Source organism: Martes martes (assembly GCF_963455335.1).
Source record: "Martes martes genome assembly, chromosome: 6".
NCBI classification, from domain to species: domain Eukaryota; kingdom Metazoa; phylum Chordata; class Mammalia; order Carnivora; family Mustelidae; genus Martes; species Martes martes.
Window position 1 is genome coordinate 148,475,800 of NC_137893.1, and position 21,374 is coordinate 148,497,173.

Here is a 21,374-nt window from a genome sequence, read left to right on the forward strand (position 1 = left end):
CCAACAGCAAAAGAGAAATTAAGGAGTCAGTCCCATTTACAATTGCACCCAAAACCATAAGATACCTAGGAATAAACCTAACCAAAGAGACAAAGAATCTATACTCAGAAAACTATAAAGTACTCATGAAAGAAGTTGAGGAAGACACAAAGAAATGGAAAAATGTTCCATGCTCCTGGATTGGAAGAACAAATATCGTGAAAATGTCTATGCTACCTAAAGCTATCTACACATTTAATGCAATGCCTATCAAAATCCCATCCATTTTTTTTCAAAGAAATGGAACAAATAATCCTAAAATTTATAGGGAGCCAGAAAAGACCCCGAATAGCCAGAGGAATGTTGAAAAAGAAAACCAAAATTGGTGGCATCACAATTCCAGACTTTAAGCTCTATTACAAAGTTGTCATCATCAAGACAGTATGGTACTGGCACAAAAACAGACCCATAGATCAATGGAACAGAATAGAGAGCCCATAAATAGACCCTCAACTCTCGGGTCAACTAATCTTCAACAAAACAGGAAAGAATGTCCAGTGAAAAAAAGGCAGTCTCGGGACGCCTGGGTGGCTCAGTTGTTAAGCAGCTGCCTTCGGCTCAGGTCATGATCCCAGCGTCCTGGGATCGAGTCCCACATCGGGCTCCTTGCTTGTCGGGGAGCCTGCTTCTCCCTCTGCCTCTACCTGTGCTCGCTCTCTCTCTCTCTCTCTCTCCCTCTCTCTGACAAATAAATAAAAAAAATCTTAAAAAAAAAAAATTAAAAAAAAAAAAAAAAGAAAAAAGAAAAAAAGGCAGTCTCTTCAACAAATGGTGTGGGGAAAATTGGACAGCCACACGCAGAAGAATGAAACTGGATCATTTCCACACACAAAAATAGACTCAAAATGGATGAAGGACCTCAATGTGAAAAAGGAATCTATCAGAATCCTTGAGGAGAACACAGGCAGCAACCTCTTCGACCTCAGCCGCAGCAACTTCTTCCTAGAAACATCACCAAAGGCAAGGGAAGCAAGGGCAAAAGTGAGCTATTGGGACTTCATCAAGATTAAAAGCTTTTGCACAGCAAAGGAAACAGTCAACAAAACCAAAAGACAACTGACAGAATGGGAGAAGATATTTGCAAACGACATATCAGATAAAGGGCTAGGATCCAAAATCTATAATGAACTGATCAAACTCAACACCTAAAGAACAAATAATCCAATCAAGAAATAGGCAGAGGACATGAACAGACATTTCCGCAAAGAAGACATCCAAATGGCCAACAGACACATGAAAAAGTGGTCAACGTCAGTCAGCATCAGGGAAATACAAATCAAAACCACAATGAGATACCACCTCACACTAGTCAGAATGGCTAGAATTAACCAGTCAGGAAATGACAGATGCTGGTGAGGATGCGGAGAAAGGGGAACCCTCCTACACTGTTGGTGGGAATGCAAATTGGTGCAGCCACTCTGGAAAACAGCATGGAGGTTCCTCAAAAAGTTGAAAATAGAGCTACCTTATGACCCAGCAATTGCACTACTGGTATTTGCCCTAAGGATATAAACGTAGTGATCCAAAGGGGCATGTGCACCCAAATGTTTATGGCAGCAACGTCTACAACAGCCAAACTTTGGAAAGAACCTAGATGCCCATCCACAGATGAATGGATAAAGAAGAGGTGGTATATATAGATAATGGAATACTGCGCAGCCATAAAAAAAAAAAAAAAAACAAAGTCCTGCCATTTGCAACGCCATAGATGGAACCAGAAAGTATTACGCTAAGCAAAATAAGTCATTGAGAGAAAGACAATTATCATATGATCTCTCTGAAATGAGGAATTTGAGAGGCAGACCCGGGACGTCGCGGGCGGTAGGGAGGGAAAAAAATGAAACAGGATGGGACTGGGGAGGGAGACAAATCATAAGAGACTCTTAATCTCAGGAAACAAACAGGGTTGCCGGGGGTTGTGGGGGAGGGATAGGGTGGCTGGTTGATGGACATTGGGGAGGGTATGTGCTATGGTGAGTGCTGTGAAGTGTGTAAGACTGATGATTCACAGACCTGTACCCCTGAAAACATTAATACATTTTATGTTAATTTTTTAAAAAGATGTGATTCATATATACAATGGAATATTATTCAGCCACCAGAAAGGATGGATACCCACCATTTGCATCGACATAGATGGAACTAGGGGGTATTATGCTAAGCAAAATGTCAATCAGAGAAAGATATTGTGTGACCTCACTGATATGTGGAATTTTAGAAACAAAACAAAGGATCATAGGGGAAGCGAGGGCACAATAAAATGAGAGAAATCAGAGAGGGAGGCAAAGCAAAAGAGACTTTTTATCACTGGAAACAAACTGAGGGTTGCAGGAGGGGTGGGTGGTGGTGTGGGAGGACGGGTAACTGGGGGGTGGGTATTGAGGACGGCGTGTGATTGATGAGCACTGGGTGTTGTCTGCAAGTGAGCAATCACTGATCTCTACCTCTGAAACCAATTATATGTTAATTAATCAAATGTAAATAAAATAAAAGGGAAATGGATGAATGAATGACCGCCCGTGCACAGAGAAAGCGAAAGGGACCGCTGCCTGCCGGGAACCGATTCGGGACGGAGGAAGGCCGTCCCCACGCCCGTTTAGGCGACTGGCGGGAAGGGGCAGCCGCGTCCGCAGCGGGGACGGAGCGAGCCATCCGCGGGCTTCCGGGCGCCAAGTGCGCGGGGAAGAGACCGGCTGTCGGAAGCAGGGCCAGGGGCCTCTCCGGCGGGGCGATCCGCGAACGGCCTCTGAGTGGGGCCTCCGGGTCCCAGGGACAGGGGAGAGCAGATCCGTGCGAAACCACTCGCCGTGTCCCCGGCGGCGTCCAGCGGAGCCGGTGCTCAGACCCAGCCGGCGCCCCGACCCCAGCCAGGCCAGCGCCCAGACCCCAGCCGGCGCCCCGACCCCAGCCAGGGCAGCGCCCCGACCCAGCCGGCGCCCCGACCCAGCCGGCGCCCCGACCCCAGCCAGGCCAGCGCCCAGACCCCAGCCGGCGCCCCGACCCCAGCCAGGGCAGCGCCCCGACCCAGCCGGCGCCCCGACCCCAGCCAGGGCAGCGCCCCGACCCAGCCGGCGCCCCGACCCCAGCCAGGGCAGCGCCCCGACCCAGCCGGCGCCCCGACCCCAGCCAGGGCAGCGCCCCGACCCAGCCGGCGCCCCGACCCAGCCGGCGCCCCGACCCCAGCCAGGGCAGCGCCCCGACCCAGCCGGCGCCCCGACCCCAGCCAGGCCAGCGCCCCGACCCAGCCGGCGCCCGGACCCAGCCAGCGCCCCGCGCGCCGAGTGCCGTCCGGTAGGGAGGGCCACACCCCTCGCCCGCGGGGAGAGCGAAGGCGAGAGGGGACGGCCCGGCGCGGGGGCGGAGACCGAGGGCGCGCGGGTCGGAAGCCGGCGCCCCCCGCACCACCACTCTACACCCGGCGCTTTCGCCTCAGAGTCCTGCCCCCCCCCGCGCGAGGGGCGGGGCCCGGGCAGGTCCTAGGGTTGGGGACCCTCAGAGCCGCCCTCCTTCCCCCGGCGAGGCGGCCGACCCGCGTCCACTCGGGACCTCGCGACCACCCTCCCGGGCGGGAGCAGGTAGGTGCCCGGCGCCGAGACCCTTCCCCGCCGCCCCCGACCCCGCGCAGCCCGGGGGCGGGGGCGCGGGGGCGCGGGGGCTGCGCGGGGGCCCCAGGAGAGCCCCCACCGCGACGGCTCGGGGCACCGCGGACCCGCCACCGGGAGGGAGGCGGCCGCTCGGAGCGGGGCCAGCGCCTGGGGCCTCGCTCGTGCCGTCTGTGCAGCGGGGACAGTCGTGCCGCCCCGCTGGTGCTTTCGGGAGAGCCCCACCGTCCGCAGATGCCTCGAGAAGGGGAGCGAGTGTCTGCAACAAGCCCCTCGAGGACGCGCGTGCTAAAGGCCTTCCGGGTTCAGGAAGCAAAGCGAGGCCGGTCGGGGGCAGGGAGTCCTCCACGCCGGCCGGTGGCGAGACCCGCTCGGCCGCAGAGGCCCCTCCGGCACGGAGCGCGCGCAGGGGTCGGCACGGGGTTCCGGCGCGGCGAGGCCTCGGACCCGCGGCCTCCCCTGCGCCCCGGGAGCGCGCCCCCCCGCCCCGCCCCGCCCCCGCCGCGGCTCCCGCGCACCCCGGCTCCGCCCGGTCGCGGGTCCGTGCGCTCCGGCCCTCGCCGCCCCGCCCCCTTCCGAGGCCCCCGGATTCGCCCAGTGATGGTGACGTAGAGGAGCCTCGCGCTCCCATTGGGAGACGGTGTTAGGCAGGAGCCAATCCGGGCGCTGATCCGGGGGGAAATCTCGGAGCCGCGCTCGGCGGATCCCGGAGGCCGCGCGGCGGGGACGCGACCCGGAACCGGCCGCGGCGGGAGAGCCGGGAGGCCCCCCAGGCCGGTGTTCGCGGTCCGGAGCGCGGCGGTGCGGTGAGTCGGGGAGGCGGACGCGGGGTCGGGGGCGCGGCGGTGGGCGATCTGCCGCGGCGCGCGCGCTGGGCCCCGGCCGGCCTCCGCCCCGAGCGCCAGCAGGTGCCCGGGGCCCCGGCGCGGGGGGTGGGTCGTGCGGTGAGGCAGGCCGGCCCCCGTCCTCGGAGCGGGGCGCGAACGCCCTCCGCCAGCCGCGGGCGCCCTCCCTCAGTATCCGTCCCCACTTGGCCCTCGAGGAAGGACCGGACCCCGCTGCACCCTGGGTCCCGACCCCACCGCGGACGGGCGAATGGCATCCGGTCGTGCCTGCCGCAGATCGTGCGGGGGGCACGGCCCGAGCCTCCCCCAAGTTTAGAAGCAGCAGCTCTTGGAAAAAACAGGCTTTATGGGTTTTCTTCCCCAAAGTGCTTTGTTTTTTCCTGAATAGATTTGTTTAGAACAACTTTAAGCTCATAGAAAAAATTGCAGAGGTAGTAGGGTGCCCACATATCCCAGACCTTTCCCCCCTTGATTAGCATCTTACCTTCGCATGATGCATTTGTTACAATTAATGAACCGGTATTGACCTGTTATTGTTGGCCCAAGTCCGTCCTTCTCCTGATTGACCGAGTGTCCACCTAAGCACCTGGTCTGTGCGGTGATCCCGGCCACGTACCGCGTTGCATTTGGTTGTCACGTCTGGTGAGGCTCTGCTTGGCTGTGGGATGATCTTGACAGTTTTGAGGAATGCTGGTGGAGCGTAGGGTGCCCGTCTACTGGAACTGGATGTTTTTCTCCTGAGACCAGGCTCTCGCTTATTGGAAGACTAGTGAGGTAGGTTGCCCTGCTGATGACCTGGCGTCACGGGTTCATACTGTCCGCACGATTTAAGACTTGATGTTGGTTGGGATCACCTGAGAAAGTTTAGCCGGTTTCTCGGCTGTCCAGTTACAGTATCTCCCCCCCCCCCCATTTCACACTGTACTCTGCAAAGTGACTGTGCAGCCCACAGTGAAGGAGGGGCCGGTTCACTCCTCCTCCTTGAGGACAAGTAGCTACACCCGTGTTTGGAACTCTGCACGGCAGATCCTTTCTCTTGTCCTTATTTATTAACTTATTCCACCCATTAGCACCAGCACGGACTCGTGGATGTTTATTTTGTACGTTTGGGTATAACCCAGTCCTGCTTTATTTTGTTGCTCCAGCTGTCGCGGCTTTGGTTACTGGGGCTCTTCCACGTTGGCTCCTGTGTCCCTCCCAGCGTGTATCTTCATAGAGCTTTTTACTGTTGAAAGCACTTTGACTGGGGGGCGTCCCGTGAACGTCAGACAGTGTGATGAACTTGACAAGACGTTGTTATTCCCCTCCTGGAGAGCTAAGTAAGGAAGTGGAGGCCCAGGAGAAAGTGATATCTTAGCCGTCTCTTTCCTGCAAGGGAGTGACAGGCTGGTGTCAGACCACCCCAGAACACACCGAGGGCCGCAAAGGAAGTCCGTGGTCCAAACTGAGGTTTCTTGAGGTGACCCAGACTTGGGCCTCGGGATCACAATGGAAAGACAGTGGCTTTGGAAAACAAAGGCTTAATTGGACTGTTACCCAGGAGGAAGTACAGCTCACCAGATCAGTACACATGAAATGATGACCTTCTCCCCAAAACTGTGTGTGTGGAGGGAGGCAGGGGGAGATCCGGGAAATGTTTGTGGTCAAGAACGTCTAATCAGAGGGGGCCTTCTGCAGAAGCAAGATTGTGAAGGGGCCAAGGGAAGCCTGGTGGGGGTAGGGGGATGAAGAAGAGGGTGGGGTCTGGAGGCACGGAGCCTCCAGTCTGTGCCAGGTCCTGGGGATAGGGACCAGCGAGGAATGGTGCCTGGGTTCACCTTCTGGTGGGGGGAGGTGGGTAGCCGTGTCAGCTGCTGGTAGTACTGTAATGACCCGCAGCACTTGCAGAGCTGCGGGAGCCTCAGCGGGGCGGGGTGGGGGGGAGCCGTTCAGCTGGAAGGTGGGATGGGCACGGGGGGCCTCACACGGGTGGTGTCTGATGGCAGCCGTCCACGATGCGCTGGGACAGAGACCATGTGCAGGCACAGGGCGTGGGGCGTGGAGGCCCTAGAGAAGGAGCTGCGTTAGGCTGAGGCCACAGTGGAGGCCCGATCGTGGGGGCTGTGTGGGCCTTGCGGTGCAGTGCTGGCCACAGCTAGGACAGAAGCGGGAGAGGGCCAAGAGGAGAGCGGTGTGTTCACGGCGCCTGGTAGGAGACGGGCTACACTGCACCAGATCTAGGAGGCGGTCAGCTTATACACGCTCCACTTGGAAAACACGTCTCCCCAGTTCAGTTAGGATATGCTACGGATCACGTTTCGGAGAGGCTGCAGTGCAATGGTGTGGGTGTCTTACGTTCGATGAGAAGTGTACCCCCTTGCCAGTTCTCAGATCCCTCCCCTCCGGGAAGTGAGTGGTCCGAGTATCTCCGTCTCACTAACCTGCAGATGGTGAGTTCCAGGCTCCACTGATGATCTTGAAAGAACTGTCTGATAAGCCGGGCCTGTCCTGCCTGATGGCCAGATTGTGGAAAACCAGCACAGAGGGTGCCTGACCGACAGATTCCATCTGTGTAGTGGCATCGGCCGTGACGTTAGGCTGCACGCAACGCTCGTGTGCTCGCCGCGCATTGACTTTGGTCTGCCTGCGCATGGCCTAGGTGCTCCCCACCCCCACCTCTTCCGGTCCTATGGAGCTGTGCAAAGGTCAAGAACACGGCCCCAGTCTGCACAGCTGAGTCGTGGCAGCTGGGTGAAAACCGGGTTTTGGTGGGGAGTCTGCCCTGTCGGCTTTGGTTAGAGTAACAGCCAGGGACGGAAGAAGGTTCTGATCGTGTCCCCGGAGCTGCAGATGGGCCGAGGGCCAAGAGCGGCTGGGACATCGGGCAGGTCCTGGCAGGTTGCATTCCACCTGTGGGGCGGGAGAGGGAGCCGCCACCCGGTGTCTACCTTTGTCTAGAGAAATAGGCAGACTTTTTGGGGGGGGGGCGCAAATTCTTTGTGTATTTCAGCCCAGTCACCTTCAACAATGTCCTGTGCTATATCAGTCAGGATTCCCTTTTTTTGTCGGGTGACTCCCAGGTGCTGAACACAAAGGCCATTTACTGCCTCGAGCAGTGGCACAGGCCAAGGGTCGATCCAGCTCCAGGCACAGCCCAAGGAGGGTTTTACGAGGTGCCGTGAGGATACGGTTTCTTCTGCTTCCCCTCTGGGTTGGCTTCCTTCTCAAACGGGCTAGCCCTCTGCTTCGCAAAACTGCTCTTGTAGCTTCAGACCATGCTGACATCACCTCTCACAAATTCTTGAAAAACCGCAGAATCGTTCCCGTCTCAGCAAGGTCTCCTCGTGACTGGCAGACTCCCGTCGTAGCCTCACCTCTGAAGCAAGCCCCGAGGTCAGGCAGGTGTAGACCCATTCCCTCTCTCCACCGTGAGCCGAGGGGGAGCTGTGGCCGAAGAACCTGCTCCAAGGGAGCAAAGTTAGCGAGGGAAGAGTGCGGGGAAGCTGGGCAGACCCCTCCCCGAAGGTAAAGCGTCTGCAGCGCGGCGACTGCTGGGGGCAGGGAGCACAGTGCCATCCTGCTGTCATCTGCTGTAGGGCTCTGTCCCAGCTGCCCTTCCCTTCCCGCTTCGTCCCCCTCCCTTCCCTTCAGCATTAAACACGTGTGCACACACCGTGGGATTCCCTTTCCCTCCTGGAGACTGGCACACGTGTCAACACCCACAGCGGCAGGTGCTGGCAAGGCCATAAAGCAGCATGAGCACCCATGGCCTGCCACTTGGAACGCACACTGCCACCGTCAGTGTGGGAACAGGGTGGCCCGATTGGGTCAAGGATGCATCTGCTTGCTTGTGTGTCCCAGGACACTTGTACAGACCTTCACAGAATGGTGTTTGCCATTGTCCCAAACAGGAAATGGTCAGGCGGCCGGGAGAAGGGGCCCACGGGCACACTTCATCTTCCTGTGTGCCGCAGACACCGTGTGTGTTACGGACGGGGGTGCGTGGCGACCCTGCAGCGGGCAAGTCTGTCGGACCCACTTTGCAGCTGCCGTTTCTGGCTCCGTGTCTGTGTGTCTCAGGATATCTCAGATATCTCAGACCTGTGCATCGTTAGTATAGTTAGTATAGTTGTTACTGTGATCTCGTGGGCTCGTGTGACTAACGCTTAGGTGACAGCAGTTCTTGGAATGAGGCATTTCGTAATCAAGGTCTGTCTTTAGCCCTGACGCAACTGTGCACTTTGTGCATTGCCACAGAGCATAAACACAACTTTCGTGTGCGCTCCCGGCTGGCCCTGTGGCGGTATTCAGGCCGCTGTGCTGGTCTGCGACCGAGCCGCCAGTATCTCCAAGGTAGAGTCAAAACGTCGGAAAGCAGTGGAAATGAACAGAGGCTCTGGCCCCATGAATGAACCGCACAACATGGTGTTTCTGAGCACCCCTGCAGACAAATGCACTATGATCACATCTGTACCAGGGAGCGTAAAGTGTGCCTGAGGAACGCACGGTGCGGTGTAGGCGGGAGGGAGTGACGGACATGGTCCCGCACGCCGCCCCCGCCCCGTGTCTCCCAGGCCTACCGTTCTTGCGCTCGGGGCACCGGGGAACGCGGCTGTCAGTGCCGAGTCGTGGAGCCTCTGGTCAGACAGGCGGGGCAGGTGGGGAGGACTGCTGCCTCCTGCGGATAAGGCGGACACCGTCTGCGTCCACGCGTGATAGGGAGAGCTGCCGAGAGACGGGAGCTTACTGATGAGCCTGGCCTCACCCCTGCCGAGATGTGCACGAGGGCAGTGTGGGGGCAGAGCATGGGGCCTCCGCCTGTCACTCAGGAAGGATCCAGTGAAGGAGGTGGTTTTCGGTAGATACTGTAAGCTGACCAGAAGTGGGACTCCCTGGGGGCAGGGGAGGGCAGCCCTTTCAGATGGCTCATGCAGCAGGGAGGCTTGGGCATGGGGGAGCATGGCACCTTCCGGGGCCTGGAGAGGGGTTTGGTTTGGCCGTGGGTTCAGGTCTGGGGGGGATGGCGGGAAACGAGTCTGCAGACCAGTGCTGGGTGTCGCAGAGGCTGGAGGGAGATGTGACTTTGCCCCTGGAGCCGCAGAGAGCCTCGGAGGGGTTTCCCCGGGGTGGCCATGCAGGCACAGGGATGTTTGAGCACAGGGCGGGGTGTGTTTGGAGAGCTGAAGGCCAGCCTTGGGGGCCGGCACGCTGAGCAGTGGAAGCCGGAGCCATAAGTAATCCTTGGGAGCCATACGTTTGTTGGGAAAACCTTGGGGGTTGTGGCTCCCACGGTCAGCCCCAGTCCCAACCCCGAAGTCTCACCCGGCCATATGACAGTGTGCTGGGGGCTCTGGGAGGGCACGGATTTTGCCCTGTGTGGCATCCCTGGTGCCCGGCACATAGTAGGCCTCCAGCACAAGTCTGTGAACTCTTGGATGAGCTCTGCCCCTGAGAGCTCCTCCTTGGCGCCCTAAGGCCCGTCCCGTGCCCCGCTGCGCCCTGGAGCCGTTCCCGCTGTTCAGAGCGCATCTCATCCTGGCCCCAGGGATTCAGAGCACCTTGACCCCGGCCCTGGGGGGAACTGTCACCCACCCATGACCTCAGGAATGCACTGTCCAGGGGCCTGTGTCCCCTGAGACCACCCAGCGCCAGGCCCATAGCCACGGCTGTAGACTCTGAGGGACCCTATGACATCATCAGCCGAGCTGTGGCCGCTCATCCGGAATCAGAATTCTCTCCTCTCGAGGTTTGGAAGAGGCATCACAGACATTGACTTCGAGGGGATTGCTCATTGAAATGGGGCTTCACTGCATCGGGTTCCTTGCTTAGCGGGGAGCCTGCTTCTCCCTCTCCTGCTCTCCCTGCTTGGGTTCCCTCTCTCGCTCTCTCTCTGTCAAATAAAATCTAAAAAGAAGAAATGGGGCTTCACCTGGAGCCCCGGGAGCCCCCGGTGGGTTTCCCACAGAGACTGGAGCTACGTGCCCTGAGGTGGGAAAGACGGGGCTCCTGTCAGAGCCCCGAGGGAGGGCACGAGGAGCAGCCCTGGAGGCCAGGGGGCAAACCACGGCCCATCCACTCACTCCTCTGAGCCGCAAAGACCGCAGCTGGAGCTCGGTGTCTCCGGGCCCCTCCCAGGGCGTGTTGGGGGGATTGGTGCAGGGGGGCAGGAGCCCCGGAAGGCGGAAGGAGAGTGTCGGTCCAGAGCAGAAGTCGGCAGCTGTTAAGAAACAAGGGCCGGAGTTCTGACCACTTGGGCTGCTGCGGGGCCGGCGCAGGGCTGGGGCGAGGCGTGTGCCTGCCCCAGGTGCAGACTCCGACTGCAGCCTCCTTCCGCGGGCTCTTGCCGCTCCCGGCCATTCTCTTGGGCAAGAATCGTGCCCGGGTCCTGCAGCCTCGAGCGTGCTGCCCGCACCCGGCGCCACCTGGCCCATCTGTTGCCGTGTACCAAGGGGCCTTTCTGAGGTCAGACAACAGTGAGGAGGGAGAGGAGACCCGGACAGGGAGGTGTGTTTCCAGCTCTGCCTGCCTCCCGTTCGCACCCAGCCTCTGGCGTCTAGAAGGGACAAAGAGCTGGCAGCGCGGCCGGGGATGCCTGGCCTCTGCCACAAGGGCCCCCGTGGGATGACCCTGGGCTTCTGAATCCTCATCTGGGGACAGGGGCCTGGGTGGGCCTGGCCGTCGTGGAGGCTTTTTCCAGCTCTGGCTTTCTGTGGTTCCTGTCTGCCCCAGCGCCCGGCGTGGAGAGTGGTGTGACGGCCGCCCCCGACTCTGGAAGCCTGAGAGAGAGTGTTCCAGAAGCGTGAAGTGGTAGAGAGGGCAGAACGTAGGAAGGTACCGGGGGTCGGTGTTTTGCTGCCTCTGAATGTGGGGTGGGGAGCAGACTCCCTGGAACCCCTGTGTCCGGCGTCTACACTGGCCGGCCCACGCTGTCCAGCTTGAGAAATGCGTCCATGCACACTGCCCCGTCTGAGCTTCCTGGTGTCCCACGGGCTGGGACAGCCTAGCCATGAGGCCCCCCACCCCGAGCTGTGCCCCTGGGCCCCCGCCGGACCTAACGGAGCCTCCGTGTTCTCAGAAGAGCATCCCGAGCGCTGAGTAACGTGAGACATGGACGTGGCAGACGAGGCGGGTCCGAGTGAGTCCTGGTCACGCGGCCCTGCCTTGCGGGACCGCAGCCTTGTGTGCAGGCAGCAGCAGAAGCTGCTGTGGGCTCCGTCCGTGGGCTCGGTCTGCTGGCCACCGGCCGCTCTGTGCCCGAGCGCCTGTTCGGCTCCCCGGAAGCCGCTCCCCTGTGCAGACGGAGCACCGGGCCTCTGCCCGCGGCAGCACCCTGATCGCCACCAGCGACCTTTACCGTCTTTCCTGCCTACACAGCCTCATACACCTTCTTTTCAGGACGACAGAAAACTGTAGCCCCTGTGCTCACAAGGTTCCTGTGTGTCGTTCTGCCGAGCCGTGCAAAGCCGCTGTCCCCAGCTCCGAAGGCGGCAGCATGCATCACCCACCTGGGATGTCCCCCTCGTGCCTTCCGTAAACCCCGGGAGAAATTAGGAACAGCCCCGTAGTGCCCAGCCTTTTGTCAGCCTCCTTCTCATTGTCCCCAAACTATCTTTATGGCTTCTTAAAACGAAACGAAACAGGATCTAGTCAAGGTGTTTGCTTTTGGCTGTTTTTCCTCTTTTGGTCTTTTTAAGTCAAGAACAATCCTTTTTTTTGGTGACATTCGCTTTTTCTTAAGACTTACATATTTATTTGTTGGCGAAAGCGCACCGAGTGGGGAGGGCCAGAGCGAGAGGGAGACCAGCAGACTCTGTGCTCAGCGTAAAGCCCGATGCGTGCCCCATCTCACCACCCCGAGGTCACGACCTGAGACCAAACCAAGATCTGACGCATCGCCAACAGCACCCCGGCGCCCCTGCCATGGCCGGGCCGGTGTCCTCTGGAATGTCCCATATTCTGGATGTGTCCGTTTCCTCAGGCTGTGCTGGGGCTCAGCTCCCTGTCCCTCCTGTTTTCTGTAAATCGGAAGGTACACCCAAAGGCTCGGTGAGGTCCCTTCAGGCCAGTTTCGGCAGGATGACTTCAAAGGGGATATCGTGTCTCCCCGTGGTGCCCTTTGGGGAAGCAGATGCCGGGTTGGGCACCTGTGAGCGCTGTGGGCTTGGGCAGGGCTCCGGTGATCGCCGGGCGTCTGCGTTACCAAGGTTGCACGGGAGGCCATCCACGGGGGCCGTCAGCAGCGGGGACATGTCCCCCGATCTCCCTCGTGGTCGGGCCAGCCTCTGATAATGAAGAGGGCTGCAGGGCGGTGTGCTGTGAGCTCCATCGCGCCTCCTACGCTGACCGGCCGCGTGCTTCTGTAGCCTGGACCGGTTGGTACCTCATACCCGTGGGATCGCGGTGACGCGGTGTTGGCCTGGAGCCTGGCTGCGAGCACCTGCCATGCGGGACAGGGGCGGGTCTCACGCGGACAGTGAGCTGGTGCCGAACACCTGCAGCAGTTACCCTGCTGGCCCCGCGGCAGGACAGAGGCCCACGGCCTCTGCTTTTCAGCTGTAGCTGCTTGGCAGTCGCCGGGTGAAGGGCTCCCAGCCCGCGGATCCCCAGCACCAGCCGTTGCCCTGTTTGTGTCGGGCCTGATGGCTCAGGTCAGATGATGTCCTCAGCACAGAGGGACACCAGGCAGTCCCCAGGACCGGTTACCACCCAGCCGACATCCTGGACGCCGCCCGGTCTTTGTTCCTGCACGCGGGCTCTGCACGCACGGGAGCCCTCCAGATCTGTGCCAGGACGTCCGGTCCGAGGCGTGGTGACCCCATGTGGCTGGATGGTCCTGCGCTTTGTACGGCTCGGCTGTCGGGCCGCGTCCGCTCTCCAGAAGCAGACCCTGTCTCCTGTTTTATTTCTGGCTGGGGTTCCTTTGCAGCTCCCTCATGTCACTGCCGGGAAAGGAGCGCAGGGCCCCTGGGCTCTCAGTGGTGGGCTTACCATGTCCAGAATCCACGGCAGCACTGACTTGCCCGTGGCCCCAGGCGCTCCCCTCACGCCACTGCCACTGGCTACCCTCCTTGGGTCCCAGTGCCGCCCGCCACCGAGGACTGGAACTTGGCAACACCCGTCCCTGTGGCGGCTTCATACGCAGGTCCCCTCTTGCTGCCACGGTGCGTGTCCACTCTGCTCAGTCCCTGCCTGCCGCTCTCGCTGGATGCGGGAGGCTCCCTTCCCTCGTTCCCCTGCAGATTCCCAGACTCAGCCCACTCAGCAAGCCCAAAGTCCACATTTTACGATGGGCAGACTGAGGCTCAGAGCACTTAAGAGCGGTTCCTGTGGTCACACAGGACGGGGCAGGAGGCTGCTCAACCCTGCGGAGGCTCCTCGGGCAAGATGTGGGCTGGGGTAGGCTGGCAACGGAGGTCCGTGGGGGTGAGCGGAGCTGAGGCCCGGTCTGCGCGCCGCTGCCGAGCTCCCTCCGAGGGTCAGATCCCCAGCCGCAGGCCACAGTGACTGCCCGCTGGGAGTCCCGTCCACACTGGTTTCCCTTGAGCACGGCCCCAACGGGCCACACCTGCCAGCAGCAGGGTGGCCAGGCCGTGCGCGGCGGCACACGGCGTCTGCGGGGAAAGGGCATGAGACTGAAGCCATGGCGCAGCCCATGGCACGTCCCCGACTCTCCAAGCTTCTGGAGTCTGGGCGACGAGCCTCTGCGTCTCCGTGTCTCTGTCCGGCAGCCTGGAGGAGCCCTGGGCTCCGGTGCCCCCACGAGCAGCGGGCGGCTTACGCTCTGCCTCGCACAGTGTGGACGCGGGAGGTGTGTGGGCGACGATGTGTCTCCAGAGCGCCGGGCAGTGTAGATGCGGGAGGTGTGTGGGCATCGACGTGTCTCCCGCTAACCCGGATCTCACTCCGTCATAAGCGGTGCCTCAGAGCAGTTTCCCCGAGGCGCAGTCGGGGCCAGCCGCGCTGTGTTCTCTCCCCGCACCCCCGCACCCTCTCTGTGCCCCGCCGCCTCTGCCCCTCCCTGGGCCCGCTCCTGACTCCGCCTCTGCTCTCCCAGGACGAGAAGCCTCCGTGGGCGCAGCACGGCCGCTCCCAGCCAAGGGCACCATGGCCACGTCAGCCCCGCTGCGCAGCCTGGAGGAGGAGGTCACCTGCTCCATCTGCCTCGACTACCTGCGGGACCCCGTGACCATCGACTGCGGCCACGTGTTCTGCCGCAGCTGCACCACGGACGTGCGGCCGGCGTCGGGGGGCCGCCCGGTCTGCCCGCTCTGCAAGAAGCCGTTCAAGAAGGAGAACATCCGGCCGGTGTGGCAGCTGGCCAGCCTGGTGGAGAACATCGAGCGGCTGAAGGTGGACAAGGACAGGCAGCCGGGGGACGCGGCCCGGGAGCCGCCGGACGCCAGGCTGTGCGAGCGGCACCGGGAGAAGCTGCATTACTTCTGCGAGGACGACGGCAAGCTGCTGTGCGTCATGTGCCGCGAGTCCCGGGAGCACAGGCCGCACACGGCCGTCCTGGTGGAGAAGGCCGCCCAGCCCCACAGGGTAAGCGGCCTCCACCCCACCCAGGGGCGAGGCCGGGCGCGCGCGCCTGACCTTTGTGGCCCGCGGGGGGCTCAGCCGCCGGGCGCCCATCCCTGTGGCTTGTCTTTCCACAGGAGAAAATCTTGAACCACCTGAGTACCCTGCGGAGAGACCGAGACAAAATCCAGGGCTCCCAGGCAAAGGGAGAAGCGGATATCCTGACCGCACTGGTGAGTGGGGCTTCGGGAGCCTGAGGCCGCGGCCTTATCGGGAGGGAGCTGGGGGCTGAGCGCTGGAGGCTGAGCCCTGCCGGTCTGAGCTGGGGGGCTTCGGGCTACCTTCCTCATCTGGAGCGTGCGCAGGTGCGCCTTCACGCGTGGGACTCGCTGCCGCTGTGGGCCACATCTGGCGGCGGCAGCTCCGGACTGCCCGAGTGCAGGGGACCGAGGAGGTCCTGGCAGAGCCCTTCCTGTTACGGAGGGGGAGACCGGACTCCCGATGTGGTGGGGAGCCAGGGGCTTTGGGAGGGGGGCGCTGGCTGCGGGATGAGCACAGTGGGGAGGCCCGGGAGGCTGTGGGGCGTCCTGGGGACCCTGTGCGCTGAGTCCTGCAGCCAGAGCTACCGCAGTTGGGAGCAGAGACAGCACTTCGTGTTTGACTAGAGATGGGGTGCGAGGGCTGTCCCCCCATTTCCTGCAGGGAGTCTGTGTCGGAGGGAGGTTGGCCCAGCCGTGCTCCGAAGCCCCCCAGTGCATGGATGGGGGTGTGAGCCGGCCTCATGCGGCCCCACCGGGAGACGCTGCCGGGCCTCTCCAGTGCAGGGCAGGGCAGTCACCCTTCTCCCCTCCACACCCCTGCAGAAGAAGATCCAGGACCAGCGGCAGAACGTCCTGGCCGAGTTTAAGCAGGCGCACGAGTTCCTGCAGGAGCGGGAGCAGCACCTGCTGGAGAAGCTGGAGGTGCTGGAGCGGGAGCTGGCGGACGGCCGCGAGAAGTGCAAGAGCAGGGCTGTCGCGGAGCTGGCCCGACTGGCGCTGGTCATCTCCGAGCTGGAGACCAAGGCGCAGCAGCCGGCCGCAGAGCTCCTGCAGGTGAGACGCCTCCCGGACGGCCGGTCTCTGTCCCCCGTACCCCCATGGGACCCTGGGAGAGCCGCCGCCTCTCAGGCCGCGACTTCCTCTACTGAAATGTCAGGAGAGTCACCCCCACCTGCCCCACCTCCTCCCGCGGTCACACGAGCACAAGAGGACATGACCTGCATGGTGTCCCTTCAGAGAGCAAAGTCTACCAAAAACCAGTTGGAGGGGGTTGGAAAGTGCCGTGGGAGAGGAAGGGAGGGCTACGAATGTTTTCGTCACGCCGTCCGTCCTCGTCGCAACCACCGCAGGTCCCTGGCATACACCCTCCAGGGGAAGCTACGGGCAGCCCGTGCTGCCGGGGTGGCCGAGGGAGGGCGGCTTCTCCCAAGGAGGGACTGGAGGAGATGGGCAAGGTTTTCTGTGGGATGGGGAGCAGGCCGGGTGCCCCTGGCACACTTCCCGAAGGAGGCAGCTCTGATGCCGGGAGGGGGGGCGCCTTGAACTAGAGTGGAAACGGCACTGGGCCGCCCTCCTCCTGGAGCCTCCCTGGACCTTCCTCCTGCGGGCCAGGAGGAGGCTGTGGCGGCCACGCAGGTCAGCCGTGGAGCCCCCCACCTCCTCCAGGAAGGTGCTGTCCCAGCCAGCAGCCTGGCCTCGGGAGACACAGCGGGGCAGGCTCTCCAGGTACCCGCACGGGGGGCCGCCTGCCTCCCCTCGCTGAGCATTCTGGCTCGCAGATTGGGACTGGCGGGGGGCGAGGGCCCTGTATCCGAGGAACTCTCTGAGGGCCCAGCCGCCCGGCAAGTCGGGAGCCCGGTCCCAGCTCCGCTCCTAGGCCTCTTGTTCTTGTCCCTCGTTTGGTCTAAAATGTCGTGTCTCTGGCATTTCCTCCAGGTGCCACTGCGTTCCCACAAATCCCTCCATCAGACGGGGATTAGGTCTCATTGCCCCGTCCTCTGCCCCCCGGGAGGGGCAGCCCTCCTTTCCCCATCACGTGCGGTTGTGTGGGGGGCAGAGAGAGACTAGCTGGGGCGCTGCTGGGGGCTGAAATCCCGACGGGAGCCCCTCCCACTCCACCCGAGGGCGCCGCAGGGGCCCGCGGTGCCTCCAGCGCCGCTCAGACGGAAGGCGCCCAGGGTGCAGGTGCCGGGGTGGGGCGAGGGCACGGGGCGGGAGGAAGGGCCCGCAGCCTTCCGTTCGCTGTTGCACCCCGGCTCCCAGCGCTGCGGCACCTCCTGTGAGGGGGTCTGATGCCACTGGGCTGATGCTTGTGCTTTCTTCCCCTCCAGGACACCAGGGACTTTGTGAACAGGTAACAGAGCTTCCTTTCCACGGCGCACCCGCCCCACCCCCCCTCTCCATGGGATCCTTGGAGGGTTAGGGTTAGGGTTAGCTGGAACACGGCTGGGACCTGGAGACTTGCTCTTTGAAGCAGCCAGGGCTCCGCCAGGGTCTGAAAGGGGACAGGAGGTGAGGGCGGAGACGTGCTCGCAGACAGACGTGTTCTGGATGCTCGAGTCCTGGCCTAGCCGGGGGCTGTTCCCTCAGTATTTTTGAGCCCATGTTTCTCCGTTGATTGGGGATGGTCATACCTTTCCTTCCTGCTTCATAGTTGTTGTGAGAACGGGAGAAACGCAAGGAGAGCTGAGTGGCAGGTCCGTCTGTCATCTTCCCAGGTATCCACGGAAGAAGTTCTGGATTGGGAAACCCATTGCTCGGGTGGTTAAGAAAAAGACGGGAGAATTCTCAGAGAAACTTCAGTCCCTGCAGCGAGGCCTGAGAGAGTTCCAAGGTGAGGGCTGGGGGTGCACCGGGGTGGGTGTCAGTCCTGGCTGAGGGCTGGGGGTGCACTGGGGTGGGCAGTTGGTCCCTGCTAAGGGCTGGGGGTGCACTGGGGTGGGAGCCGGTCCTGGCTGAGGGCTGGGGGTACACTGGGGTACGCAGTTGGTCCCTGCTAAGGGCTGGGGGTGTACTGGGGTGGGCAGTTGGTCCCTGCTAAGGGCTGGGGGTGCACTGGGGTGGGAGCCAGTCCTGGCTGAGGGCTGGGGGTACACTGGGGTGCGCAGTTGGTCCCTGCTAAGGGCTGGAGGTGCACCGGGGTGGGTGTCAGTCCTGGATGAGGGCTGGGGGTGAATTGGGGTGGGCAGTTGGTCCCTGCTAAGGGCTGGGGGTGCACTGGGGTGGGAGCCGGTCCTGGCTGAGGGCTGGGGGTGCACTGGGGTGGGTGTCAGTCCTGGCTGAGGGCTGGGGGTGAACTGGGGTGGGCAGTTGGTCCCTGCTAAGGGCTGGGGGTGCACTGGGGTGGGAGCCGGTCCTGGCTGAGGGCTGGGGGTGCACTGGGGTGGGTGTCAGTCCTGGCTGAGGGCTGGGGGTGAACTGGGGTGGGCAGTTGGTCCCTGCTAAGGGCTGGGGGTGTACTGGGGTGGGCAGTTGGTCCCTGCTGAGGGCTGGGGGTACACTGGGGTGGGAGCCGGTCCTGGCTGAGGGCTGGGGGTACACTGGGGTGCGCAGTTGGTCCCTGCTAAGGGCTGGGGGTGTACTGGGGTGGGCAGTTGGTCCCTGCTAAGGGCTGGGGGTGCACTGGGGTGGGAGCCAGTCCTGGCTGAGGGCTGGGAGTGCACTGAGGTGGGCGTTGGAGCTGGGGCTTACATCGAAGGAGGGAGCCACCTCCTTACCGTCATCTTTGGCCTCACTCTTGCGTCTCCTGGTTGTTTTCTGTTTTCTTCTTGGGATGTCAGGCAGGGAGGCCCTATCTGGAAGTTAATCCTGTCTGAGCAGAAAACGGGCCCATAATTTTCCTGGGCTGGAGGGTCACTCCTGTCCTTTTCTCCTCCCCAGGGAAGCTGCTAAGAGACTTGGAATATAAGACAGGTGAGTGTTGAAGGGCCATTCCCAGTTCCCCTCCCATGAGGAACTCCGTCCCCACACTTCGTCCCCACAGAGACTCTTGACTGTCCCCTGCTGCCCCCAGAGAGTCCCTTCTCTCACGCACCTGAGATTTCCCAGCAGCAAGTCTATGCCCCTCACTGGGCCTCTGGTCTGCAACAGAAGTCCGTGCTTGATTGCCTGACCCTCGTCTGCACCATGTTCTCCTCCGCCTGACTGCGTGGCTCCTGTGTTCGGAGGCCGTCTCTGCTGCCGGCCCCCGCATTGTGCCCCCTCCGTGCCCTGCCGTCAGGTCGGGCACTGCACAGCCCTTGCTTGAAGGGTGTGGCAGCCCTGTGGGGCCCCCCAGTGACAGCACTGTCGTTCCGTTGTCCCCACAGTCAGTGTCACGTTGGACCCACAGTCGGCGAGCGGGTACCTGCAGCTGTCCGAGGACTGGAAGTGTGTGACCTACAGCAGCCTCTACCAGAGCGCTTACCTGCACCCCCAGCAGTTCGACTGTGAGCCGGGGGTGCTGGGCAGGAAGGGCTTCACCTGGGGCAAGGTGTACTGGGAAGTGGAGGTGGACAGGGAGGGCTGGTCCGAGGACGAAGAGGAGGGTGAGGAGGAGGAGGAGGGGGAGGAGGAGGAGGAGGAGGAGGAGGAGACGGGCTACGGGGACGGGTACGAGGACTGGGAGACAGATGAGGACGAGGAGTCGTTAGGGGAGGAAGAGGAGGAGGAGGAAGAGGAGGAGGAGGTCCTCGAGAGCTGCATGGTGGGGGTGGCCAGAGACTCTGTGAAGAGGAAGGGAGACCTGTCCCTGCGGCCGGAGGACGGGGTGTGGGCGCTGCGCCTCTCCTCTGCGGGCATCTGGGCCAACACAGACCCCGAGGCCGAGCTCTTCCCAGCGCTGCGGCCCCGGAGGGTGGGCATCGCCCTGGATTATGAAGGTGGCACTGTGACGTTCACCAACGCAGAGTCGCAAGAACTCATCTACACCTTCACCGCTACTTTCACACGGCGCCTGGTCCCCTTCCTGTGGCTCAAGTGGCCTGGGACTCGCCTCCTGCTGCGACCCTGAGCCCACCGCTGCTTCCCTTCTCGGGGATTCCGGGACCGCGACGGGGAGGGGATGTCTGGCCCCGGCACCTGGAGGAGGTGCACGGCCCCGCACCGCCCCGTGGCTGTGGCCCCTCGGGGCTCGCTCAGTGCCGCTGCTCCGTCCACACAGCTGCCGTCGGACTCATCCCCCAGCCCCTGGGGGTCCCCGTGCACACTTCTGACCCCGGAGTCTGTGAGGGCCCTCTGCGGCCTCGGCCCAGCTCTGCACACACTCTGTTGAACCAGAGACGAGACAGCCTTCTGTCGCCCAGTCTGGCGTCCCGTGCTGGCTGCTCCTGGGAGAGCACAGGTGACTGCACCGAGGCCACTCGCCGTGCCCGGCGTCCACCTTGCCCACATCCTCTCCGCTGCCGGCCTTCCCTGTCCCCCAACTCAGAGTCCCCCACGCGAGCAGAGCAGAAGCCCACCACGGTTTCTGGGCGGTTTGAACAAGGTTCCGAGGTGCTGTGGAGTCGCCAAGCCCAGAGCAGGCGCCTCGATGCTCTGAGACCAGGGTCGAGCATCTGACGTTTCCACGCGGAAGGACCTAGGACCCCCGGAGCTGCTTGGGGGAGGGATCTGGATGCACGTGGCTTTGGGGCCTTGTGTGTGGTCAGTGATCAGTAAATGACTGAGGGTGGGGCCTTGGGAGATGGTGATGGGAGTCCAGAACACTCGTCTGAAGTCACCAGGGCAGACGCCTGTCCAGGCCAGCCTTCCCTTGGAAGCCCCGGCCCGTGCCCCCTGCACAGTGGAAACTTGGTCCAGATGACTCTGCAGGCCCCTCCGTCCTGGGACGGGGCAGTGGGGAGAGGAGAGGACGCCAGCCGGGCTCCCGGGGCTCGCCTTCATGTAGGGTGAGGGCTGGACCGCGGCCTCGTGGCACCCGCACACTCCCTGCTCCAGCCGGACACCCACAGCCTTTGTGTGCACCTGTCCCAGGCCTGGCAGCAGCGTCCCACACCCCGGCACCTCGGCCCCCACATCGCCTGGCAAGGTCCCTGCTATTTCTGCCTCTAGTTTTGTACCCCCATGCACCTCCTGCAGGGCTGGGCACACAGCAGGTGCTCAATAAAGACTTGTGCAATGAGCAGACTGGGTTCATTTACTTTATTATAACCTTTGTTGGCTCCAGAGTGGTTGCGTGGACGGCAGTGGCCTGGGGTCCCTCCTGGCACACGCCGCTGCCCCCAGACAGCAGCCCCCACGTCTCCCTGTCCCGCCGCACCAGCCCCGTGCTCTCACCCAGCATCCACACAGCCCAGGACGGCCCATGACATGGCAACGTTCCGTGGCACACCCAGAATCTTTCCGAGGAAAATGCACGGTGCCCAACCCGA

At 61.9% G+C, this 21,374-nt stretch overlaps 1 protein-coding gene across 4 annotated transcripts; it reads left to right on the forward strand.

Moving 5' to 3' along the window:
* The first annotated feature begins 3,545 nt into the window (after positions 1-3,545).
* Positions 3,546-21,120, forward strand: LOC308343985 (tripartite motif-containing protein 26). Of its 4 annotated transcripts, none has more exons than XM_080805265.1 (8): positions 3,546-3,614; positions 14,520-15,007; positions 15,121-15,216; positions 15,847-16,077; positions 17,355-17,377; positions 17,742-17,857; positions 18,904-18,936; positions 19,332-21,120. In XM_080805265.1, the coding sequence occupies exons 2-8, from the start codon at positions 14,570-14,572 to the stop codon at positions 20,012-20,014; spliced, it is 1,620 nt and encodes a 539-aa protein (XP_080661391.1). In that variant the 5' UTR covers positions 3,546-3,614; positions 14,520-14,569; the 3' UTR covers positions 20,015-21,120. The 4 variants fall into 4 exon arrangements, with proteins under 4 accessions (XP_080661391.1, XP_080661389.1, XP_080661392.1 ...); XM_080805263.1 differs by lacking the exon at positions 3,546-3,614 and adding an exon at positions 4,346-4,447; XM_080805266.1 differs by lacking the exon at positions 3,546-3,614 and adding an exon at positions 8,769-8,818.
* Positions 21,121-21,374: the final 254 nt, after the last annotated feature.

Excerpts from the sequence above, each read along its gene's own strand:
- LOC308343985 (XM_080805265.1), top strand. The coding sequence starts at position 14,570 with ATGGCCACGTCAGCCCCGCTGCGCAGCCTGGAGGAGGAGGTCACCTGC. Across the intron at positions 15,217-15,846 it reads CGGATATCCTGACCGCACTG|AAGAAGATCCAGGACCAGCG; the intron begins GTGAGTGGGGCT and ends ACACCCCTGCAG. Across the intron at positions 18,937-19,331 it reads AGACTTGGAATATAAGACAG|TCAGTGTCACGTTGGACCCA; the intron begins GTGAGTGTTGAA and ends TTGTCCCCACAG.